The following is a 10,775-nucleotide window of genomic DNA, read 5'->3' as shown; positions in this document are numbered from 1 at the left end:
ATTAACGGCATAGCACTTATGTCAAAGGCACTCTGCCGCCCCCCAGTGGAAGTACGGTTACAATACAACACAATTTCTCACAATACAGTACAACGTCTTATTATTAGCAAACCCCAGATTTCTTTCATGGTTCATTATTGTGTGACAGAAGAGATTATATTAAGAATGACTTTTTTAAAATTATTATCATCATCATTGTTATTATTATTTATAGTAGTAGTAGTTTCATACTTGTTACTATTATATTATGCAATACCATATTATGTTACACATCTTATAGCCGACTATATTGTACCATACATTACTATATTAGACTTGATATTCTGTTTTATTAATGTATACTATATTATGTTAAACTAGATTATATTATCAGGTGATATTATTTCTACTATTACACTGCACCTCATACTATGTCTGATACCTCATACTATACTATATTTTACTATATCATACTACACTATGTTAATATGTCATGCTTTAGCACCACATTATATACCATATTAAATGTCTATTTTGTGACATATCATGCACTTTTTCGTGGTGTTTAAGCATAGATATGTATGTGTCCCCAGTGTGAGAAAGGACCATCCACTCTCCTTTTCTCCTACTATATCTATCTGAAAATGTGTAAAAGTGTTGTGTACAAATATAAGACCCTGTTTTTAAAAGACTGGTATGACCAAGGTATTGCCTTTATTTGTATTTAAAAAAACAAACAAACATTTATCCATTTATTATTTGTATTAATTGTGTTTATTTATTTTGTGTATTGAAGTACTAAACGATATGGGGAACCTACCTATGAGGAGTTTACCCGACAGTAAGGATAAGAGATTTCTTAATTTCCCACTAAATAAAGCCTTGGTTCGAAGGTTCTCAAGGACCACTGTTTTTTGTAATAATGCTCATATCAGGGGTGTTCTTCCTACCTGTATTCAAAGTCAGTGTCCCAACTCCTTTCAACATTGGAAAGTGATGTTTCCTCACATTAGCAAGAATGTTTGGACCAAATTTAATAGATTTTTGTCCCCAATAAAGTCAAAGAAATTTGTGTTAAAATCTTCCACAAATACTATCCGTGTAATAAATTCCTTCATAACTTTATACCTGATGTTTCCCCCTTATGTTCCTTCTGCAAAAAGGAAACTTTTCTCAGTTATCGTATGTCTGAACAAAACTAAACTAACTAAACTAGGAGTCTTATAAGGTATTGGCCCCTAGTACAGAAAATGTGGTCTATGTTTTGAATGTCTAACAAGCCATGATTATTTTCCCATGGTTTTCTACATCACTTTATACCAAGCAAGACTTTTCTGGAACTTCTTGTTGATGTTTTTTTAACACTGATGTTAATAACTTGAAAAAATTGCTGCGTCTTTTGGGCTAACGTCACATTCACAAGCCAGTCTTCTTCAGTTTATTCCTCACCAAAACTTGTTGAACTTTAACTGTAGACATTCTGGGATGTCCTCTGTGAAGTATTTAAAAACAAACAGACAGACAAAAAACTTCTCATAAAAGACATCTCATCGTTTGAGAAACATGGTAGACAACATTGCCAGATGATTTAAGGTGGTTTCAGATATTGCTTCTTCACTTTAAGCTGTATCTTTTTTCAATTATCTCTCAGTTTCTGCATGTATCTTTTAATATTGTACAGTTTGTTTTTGCTTGTGTTTTCATTATTTTTATTTTATTTCATTTTATTTTTACTTTATTTTATTTTATTTTATTTTATTTATTTCTTCCAATAATCCCTGTGCTGTTATTTAAGAGTAGGACTTTGGGTGAACACTGCGACACTGATATGATCCACTAGGTGGCGGTAGTGCAACGCACGTGAATGTCAACCGCCACAACCTCCACAGAAAAGACAGAAGAAGAGCGGGAAAAAAAACAACAACCTCTCTGGCCGCCATTGGGAGCATTGCGCCTGTTAACACAACAGGACCAAGACATGCTAGCTCATTTCTTGACAGCAAAAACCTTTAATAAGTTTATTTTTAGTTTTCTCTTTAGCATTGTTGGTTGAAGTGTCGCTGCAACAACAAGCAGCCGCTTTCTAAACGAGGGTCAGTGGTTCACAGGAGGATTCGTTTCAAATCTGACGCTCCGGATGGATCTGCACTGGCTGTCTATGACCTGACTTCAAACTTGGAAGCTGTAAGTTTTACTATATTCTGTTTTACTTTTTTATCTTGCAGGTTTTTCTCATGAAGTTGGCGTTAGCATGCTGCGCGGCTAACGCGGCTAGCTTAGATCGTAGGCCAACAGGCTGAAGAAACGTAGAGAAAGTAATGTAACACAGAGAGCTGTGGACGATAAGCTTAATTTGACGCCAGTTTAATAATGACAGCAGCAGGTTGTACGTAAGTAACTTCTTTTCGTTGCTTTGTGAAGCTCTGTCCTACTGTGCTAGCTCAGGTTTTGCTGCTACGTGAAGGTCTCTTGCTGTCTGTGAGCCTCACTGGTTCATGAGCACAGCAGCTGTGTGTGTATATTTACTTGAACCCCCTCTACATGTTGGGGTTCATGTGTCTGCCGACGCCCACCCTAGATCCAGGAGAGTCTGCAGTGACACGGACCTCAATTCAAGGAAGAAACGTTGAAGAAACACATAGTGGTGAAGACTGTAAATAGTCTGTCATGAAGGTGCACGTGGGAAAAACAACAAAAGGTCAAACTGTACTTATTTTTAGATTTATTTGCTTGGTAACGTTGTGTAGCTTTGTTAGCCATTTCCTAATGTGGTGCTACAACTTGGCGGCCTGCTGAACTGTGGAAAGTTGGGTCAAGGCCAGTGCTGTGATGTACACATGCTGCGTTCAATGGGAGTCCGACTCCAGGTGCATCCCAAGTCTCTTAAATTGCATCCTCGTTTTCCTCACTTGCTTCTTTTCCTTGCATCCTAGTCCCTCCCATCAGGGATGCATGGAGGGACACAAGGAAACCATGCAAGGAGGCTGGAAACATGGAAAAACCCGTGTATCTGATACCCATACTACTATCCTATTTAGTATGACAGAAATTATTTAGCATGTCGCATTGCATAGTGTGTCAAATACAGTGTGCCAAAAACACCCAGGATGTTCTACTACGTGCAATTAACAGTATACAAGTCAGCGTGCTTTTCTGGCTACTCTGACCCACAATCCTCTGCAGCTGAAGATGCGTCACATAGACTGAGATGCAAACAGATGACAGCTTGACAGCTCATTGACAGCTCACTGACAGCTGACAGAAGCCGCAATGACAGATGACAGCATGAAAGTGGCTGGGGACCAGTCGAATAGTAATCATAGGAATATTAATTAATTGAAGATGATGTGGTTCTGTTGGCTTCATCACAGTGTGACCTCCAGCAGGACCTGGGGCGGTTTGTAGCCAAGTGTGAGGCCATTGGGGTACGAATCAGCACCTCCAAATCTGCGGCTATGGTTGTCTGTCGGAAAGTGGTGGATTGACCCTTTTGGGTTGGGAGAGAGTTACTGCCTCAAGCGAGTAAGTTCAAGTATTTCAGGGTCTTGTTAATAAGTGAGGGTAGAATGGAGCGTGAGATGGATTAGAGATAGGGTGAGGAGCTCGGACATCAGGAGGGAGCTCGGAGTAGAGCCGCAGTTCCTTCACGTCAAAAGGGGTCAGTTGAGGTGGTTTGGGCATCTGAGCAGGATGCTCCTGAACACCTCCTGCAGGAGGTGTTCTGGCCACATTGCACTGGTAGGAGGCCCTGGGGCAGACCCAGAACACACTGGAGGGATTATATATCTCATCTGGTCTGGGAACACCTTGGGGTCCCCCAGGAGGAGCTGGAAAGCGTTGCTGGGGAGAGGGATGACTGGGGTGCTTTGCTTGGCCTGCTGCCCCCACGACCTGGCCCTGGAAAAGCGGATAAAAATGGATGGATAATAAATGAACAAAATAATCAGAAATATAACCAACAACAAAATGGCAGGTATTAGATAACAGTACCAGAGAAATGCAAATGTAATTTCACTGTCGTGGACGTACTTTTTAAGGACAGCTGCAGTACATACTAAAAGTAAAAAGAAAAAGTATCTGATTCGGAACGCACCCTATGTCTTTGGAGAAATGAGACGTCGTTTCCTCAGAAGCTCACATGAAGCTACCTCCGATTCTGGTGATGACAGCAACGGGCTATCATCGCTGATCAGCTGTCAGTCGGCTTTATTAACAGCTGTAGAGACTTTTGATGGAGTTTGTGTCTGAACCAAAGCACACTCATACTAGTGCTCATACTAAAAAATGCACAAAATTCTCACTGCCAGAGCAACAGTAGGGTTTTCTCTCCTTTTAACAAACACCTGCACATGAAAAACCTGCGTCCTGTATTTATAATATGTATTTACTGTGTCCCATTTACAGGTGCAGAATGCCTTTATATTATTTGTATTATTTTATTTGTATTTATTATTTAATCATTTATGATGATTTTGTAATGAACTATAAGTTTTACTCTGTCATACCGTAATCACCTTGATATTATTACATGACAATAAAATCTAAAACTGAATCTACCTTGTTTTACAGGTCATTTGAGTCACCTGATTCTCATCCCTGAAGCTGTTCCTGGACTCACCAGACTCCTCACATTATGAGAGACCATCAGAGGGGAAGCAGCATCAGGAAATTCTCAGTACCGACAGGAAGACCCGTCAGAATGACCACCGTGACCTGAGAGCTTAGACAGTTTTTTTACGCGCTGCTAAAATGGCGTCGCCGGTCTGGCAGTTCTACCAGGTCTCCGAAAAAGACAGTAAATTTGCAATTTGCAAGGTGTGTTCCAAGGAAATCCCTCGTGGAGGATCACAACCCAAAAAATTCAACACCACGAACCTCATCAGACATTTGAAGGTGAGGCATGCCGAGGAATATGACGAGTTTTCAAAGCTAGCCAGCACCAAGGCAGAGAGGGAGCGGTTCCGTTTAGCGGCTCAAGCACCACTCACTCAGCTGCCGGTAACAGAGACGTTGCAACAGCAGCAGCCCTACAGCAAAACCAGCAAGAAACCAAAAGAAATATCAGCCAAAATAATGGAATTCATTTGCCTTGATCACCAGCCGCTGTCTATCGTGGAGGACGAAGGGTTCAAAAGACTCATGTCCTACTTGGATCCACGCTACATTCTGCCAGGACGTAAATATTTCACTGATGTATGCCTGCCACAGTTATACCAAGAAGTGTATACACATATTGACAATCTCATGAGGGACAACATCAAATCGTTCAGTTTCACAAGTGACATTTGGAGTTCAAATGTATGTCCCATGTCCATGTTGAGCCTCAACGCTCAGTTTGTTGATGAAAACTTTGAACTACACAAAGTTGTTCTTCATTCTCAAGATTTCTCAGGGTCACACACGGTGGAGGCTCTCGCTGCCACATTCATCGACATGTTCCAGACGTGGGGAATCCCAAAGGAAAAGGTGCACGTTATTCTAAGGGTTAATGCCAAGAACATGGAGAAGGCCATGAGGGATGCGGATTTACCCAGCCTTCCATGCATGGCGCATACACTCCAGCTCGCTGTGTCTGAGGGAGTTTTGTCACAGCGTAGCTTCAGTGATGTAATAGCCTCTGGAAGACGCATCGTCAGTCATTTCAAACACTCCCAGCTTGCCTACTCACGACTACAAAGTATCCAAAAACAACTGGGCCAGCCTATTAAAAGGCTACAGCAAGACGTCCCCACCAGGTGGAACAGTACTTTGTACATGCTCCAGAGTCTACTGGAGCAGAGACGGGCCCTGTCTGCTTATGGAGCTGACTATGACTTACCTGCCATGTTCACAGACAGCCAGTGGACATTGGTGGAAAATATGATTTCCTTGCTCGCCCCCTTTGAGGAGCTCACGCAGCAGATCAGCTTATCGACTGCATCAGCTGCAGATGTCATACCATCCATCAGAGCTTTAACTCGTCTCCTTGAGAAGACGGCAGAGACTGACCAGGATGCTAAAACGTCTAAAGCCACGTTGTTGGAAGCGGTCCAGAAGCGATTCCGTGACATTGAATCTGAGCGCTTGTATACCATCGCCACAGTCCTTGATCCGAGGTGAGAAAACATTATGTACACATTCTTCACATTCCTGTGTGTGTGTGTGTGTCCAGCTATCAAGTTAGAGATTCTCCAACCTGGATCCTTTTTTTCCCACGTTTTTGTGTCTTAATGACTAATGGGAACAACAGTTTTAAAACTGTGCAGTATTGAGCGAGAGCAGTGCAGTGCAATCACTTGGGGCATGTTCGCACCATCAATGTATGTCCATTAACAGTGCTTGTTTTTCCATTGACAGGTTCAGATTGTTACTGTAATTGTCTGACAACTAGGGCTGCAAATAACCATTATTTTCATTGTCAACTAATCTGTCGATTATTTCTTCGATTAGTTGACTAATCATTTTATCGAAAAATGTGTTAAAATGTTGAAAAATGTCGGTCTGTCTCTCCCAAGCCCCAAAATTACGTCATCTAATGTCTTGTTTTGTACTCACGCCAAAGGGTTTTAGTTCACCGTCATGGGAGAGTGTGTAAAGCTGCCAATATTTGAATGTAAGAAGCTGCAATAAGAGTATTTTGGGGTACTTTATAGTACTTTTCCATGAAAAATGACTGGAACCGATTAGTCGACTACTAAAATAATCACTGATTATTTTAATAGTCGATTAGTCATTGATTAGTCGACTAATCGTTGCAGCCCTACTGACAACATTATGGAAGGGATCTCTGCAGTGATAGACCTTTTTAATAAAGAGTAAGATCGTTTTTGTTTAACCAGATACAACCCTAAAGTCATTATTGCTAATCCCACCAGACTCCATTTAAATAAACAGTCATTTTAGCGTGTATAGATTCAGCATATTTTCACATCGAAATGGGCGAATTAAGGATTTATTTCAACCAAACCAGAGTTGGGGATGGTTGGAACAGTGGAAAGACAAACCAAGATGGTTTTGTGAGTTTTATTTTGTTTCTGTTGACCTTGAATGAAGTGTGTTTTATGATGATAAAATTACTTCTTTTTTTTTAAATGGAGTCTGGTGGGATTGGAGATAGTGATTTGGTGTCTGCTCCTGGTTAAACAAAAAGGATCTTGCTCTTTAACAAAGAGGTCTATCTCTGTAGGGATCCTTTCCATAATGTTGTCAGACACTATTACAGAAAACAGATTGATTGTGTTCGTGTGACTAAACCCAGACTTTTAAAATACACGTGAACAAAACTTCTCAAAGTTGGACTAACACACCAAGATAATGGGATTGGGAGTCGAATTACTTCTGCATGTATACAGTCAATTGGACCCAACTAGCCTAGGTGCTCTGCGCATGCTCTACAGTTTCCAGAAGTTAAATAGCATTAAATGTGTAACAGAAAAACAAGCCAGTAACAACTTGGCGAATTCATCATCTAGAGCTGTGCATTTTTGGAGGGACAAGGAGACACAGTTCATGCTGTGTCAGCTTAAAGAGTTTCTTAAAATACAAGTTTGCCGCTAGTTAACCGTAGCTAACTTGCTTGCCGATTGTTTGGTCTGTGACGTAACAGGTCAAGCGCAAAAAGGTCCAATAATAACAAGGTGAAAGGAGGCATATTGCCACCTACTGTAGCGGAGTCGAGCATACTTTGGTCAATAAATCAATTCCCCTCATATGCTTGTATCCTGGGAAAAGGACAGTTGTCCAATTAATTGGCCTAGTGGAGCTGTAGCCGTAGCTCGACTTAACTGTGCATGTAAACGCACTGACTGTGAACATGCCTGAATGGTTACATTGCAGCCTGTTAAGCAACTCCTGGACCAATTTAAAAATTGTCACTTGGCCACTGAAATATGGGACTATAGGTTTCAGGTTGAAAAATACCAAACTTAGCCTTTAAATAGAGAGCGGGTGAGAAAGTGGGCGAATAAGTATTAAAAACATTTCAACACAGAATCAATGTAAATTGAAAAATCAATATTTTTAACAACATTAGTAGGGGCTATTGCTTAAGTAGTTAAAGTGAATACAGTGGCTTCAAATTTGGCTAAATTTGCTTTAGGAGTAAGCATTTGGAAGAGTTAATAGTAAGACTACAGAATAAAAACGCAAATTTGGAGTATGCTATGAGGCAAAGCCTGAGACTTATCAAAACAAGAGTTAAGCATGACCTACGAAATGCATAAAATAAATTAAAAGTTATGTTTTTCTTGTTCATAAAAAGGTATAAAGACAGATATTTTCCCGACGCACTCAAACCCCAGATTCGTGAGCTGCTTTCTGACGTCCTGGCTGCTGGGCCGGAGCAGCAGAATGGTGAGGGGAGTCTGGCAGCGAGCGACTCCGAGCCCCCAGAGAAAGTCCCACGAGCTGGCTCCTTGCATGCTATGTATGCTGAACTGTTGGATGAAGACGGGGAACACGGCGGCGACGACAGCTGCAGCTCAGCATCGTCGCAGATGAACCTCTACCTGTCGGAGCCAGTTATCCCACGAAACGGACAGCCGCTTGTTTTTTGGCAGTACAATAAAGGCCGCTTCCCCGCTCTCGCACAAGCGGCACGGACCTACCTGTGCGCCCCGTGCACAAATGTGGACAGCAAGCAACTTTTCATCACCGGTGGGAACGTTGTAGATGACAAGAGGAACAAGCTGTCTGCCAAAAATGTGGAGATGCTTATTTTTATAAAGAAAAATATGCCATTGATGCTAAAGAAGTGAGCGTCGAGATCTCTATTCCTCCCTCTTACCTTATAGTGCTCTCTCAAACTGCCTCAGCTTCCTAGAACAAAAAGCAGCTACTACAGACCTTATCATTGACTTGTGATATAAAAGCCGTCACGACGGTGCAGCTGTGGCTCCGTAATTAAGAGTGTCAGCGTGCTTTACTTGACATCTCCAGAGACACCTGCTCAAAGCCCAACAACACGATACGACACGTGGCAGAGTGACTTGTTTGGCCTGCACTGAGAAGTGAGCTTAAGTTACAAATATAGATAGATACAGATGTGGAGGTAGACATTTTTTTTGTTGGTTTGTGTTTTTGTATCTTGTTACTTTCTGGTCACTTTATTGCCTGCGGTCCGCTGTCTTCTAAATGCAGAGAAAAACTGAGGCCTGACTGGACGGATTGAGCCAGTGGCCAAAAATTGAATAGAACAAGAGATTCCTTTTGTCTTCCTGCCTTTTTTAAATTCATACTTTCTAAAAAGAAAATTTCAAAACCATGAATAAAAAATTTGAAATGACCTTTCTGTTATTTTTTTTTTTCAAAAATGCAAACCCCAAATCTCAAAGTTAGAAATACTATACCAGTTGAAAAATTATACAAATATGCTCTAATTAATGATTTTATTTCTTTTTTAAAAAAATTTGTATTAAAACTGAGTGCCTCAGATTTTTTTCATCTCTAGCCAAACCACAACTATGTTACTGTCTCCCATATATTCAGACCTTATGCAGCTCTGTCACTGTCTTGAATGAATACTTCCCGGCAAGATGACCATTTGTATATAAATAACTCACCGTGTGTTACCTTGAATTTGTGAGGAAACTGTTTTTCTCACATGCCTCTATGATGATGGAGTATTTCTAAAAAGGGGAACATTCTTCATCAATTGAAGTAACTGGGGAACTTGCTCAAGCAGAGCTCATACATTCACTGGCCACTTTATTAGGTACACCTGTTCAACTGCATGTTATCGCAGATACCTAATCAGCCAATCACATGCCAGCAACTCAATGCATTTCGGTCAGAGGAGAATGGCCAGACTGGTTCAAGATGATAGAAAGGCAACAGGAAGTCAAATAACCACTGGTTACAACCAAGGTCTGCAGAAGACCATCTCTGAAGCAACAACACCTTGTCCAACCTTGAAGCAGTGTACCCATCTTCTGATGGCTACTTCCAGCAGGATAACGCACCATGTCACAAAGCTCACATCATCTCAAACATGACAATGAGTTCACTGTACTCCAATGGCCTCCACAGTCACCAGATCTCAGTCCAATAGAGCACCTTTGGGATGTAGTGGAACAGGAGATTCTCATCATGGATGTGCACCTGACAAATCTGCAGCAATGCATCATGTCAGTATGGACCAAAATCTCTGAGGAATGTTTCCAGCACCTTGTTGAATCTGTGACACCAAGAGTTAAGGCAGTTCTGAAGGCAAAAGGAGTCCAACCTGATACTAGCAAGATGGGTTTGGGAGGTACTGAGCATACTACTGGATAAATGAGACTTGGATTATACTGCACAAGTTGTGTGTTTGTAAACTGAATATTCGCCTTTTTAGATTCTCTGTCCACTGTGGAGGCATGAGAGAAAAACAAACGGGGTGAGTCATTGACATACAAATGGTCATTTTGTGGGTGAAGTATTCCTTTAATGCTCTCATCGTCCCTTTACCTGCATAAAGTGATTTATTGACACTGTAAATTATAAAACCAGCCTTGTTTGAATACTCCATATGACACTCATTTGTCATTGAGTGTTAAAATGTATCTGATCACCTGTAGACAGAGGTTAGTTTGGGTTATGATGGAAACATTTGGCTCCTTTGTTCATTTCAAAGTATGCACCTTAGACTGAGAACAGCTGTGGTATTTATAATTTAACTTTTATGTCTCCTACATTTGGTGCATACATAATAATCCCCTTATATTTAGTTTAAATGCTTATTCTCACTTTCTCTTTTCTCTTGCATGTAAAGATATTTTCTACTCTGTATCACTTTAAATTTGTAACCAACTGGACAAACATGACAAAATGCAGAATAA

General features: G+C 40.8%; 1 protein-coding gene across 1 annotated transcript; it reads left to right on the top strand.

Moving 5' to 3' along the window:
* The first annotated feature begins 1,917 nt into the window (after positions 1 to 1,917).
* On the top strand, positions 1,918 to 9,209 carry LOC117252002 (zinc finger BED domain-containing protein 4). The gene is made up of 3 exons (XM_033618624.2): positions 1,918 to 2,163; positions 4,549 to 6,074; positions 8,219 to 9,209. The coding sequence occupies exons 2-3, from the start codon at positions 4,729 to 4,731 to the stop codon at positions 8,712 to 8,714; spliced, it is 1,842 nt and encodes a 613-aa protein (XP_033474515.2). The 5' UTR covers positions 1,918 to 2,163; positions 4,549 to 4,728; the 3' UTR covers positions 8,715 to 9,209.
* Positions 9,210 to 10,775: the final 1,566 nt, after the last annotated feature.

This window comes from Epinephelus lanceolatus, chromosome 9, assembly GCF_041903045.1.
Source record: "Epinephelus lanceolatus isolate andai-2023 chromosome 9, ASM4190304v1, whole genome shotgun sequence".
Taxonomy (NCBI): Eukaryota; Metazoa; Chordata; class Actinopteri; order Perciformes; family Serranidae; genus Epinephelus; species Epinephelus lanceolatus.
The sequence above is the reverse complement of the archived record's forward strand: the minus strand, read 5'-3'. Positions and strand labels throughout refer to the sequence as shown.

Excerpts from the sequence above, each read along its gene's own strand:
- LOC117252002 (XM_033618624.2), top strand. The coding sequence starts at position 4,729 with ATGGCGTCGCCGGTCTGGCAGTTCTACCAGGTCTCCGAAAAAGACAGT. Across the intron at positions 6,075-8,218 it reads GCCACAGTCCTTGATCCGAG|GTATAAAGACAGATATTTTC; the intron begins GTGAGAAAACAT and ends GTTCATAAAAAG.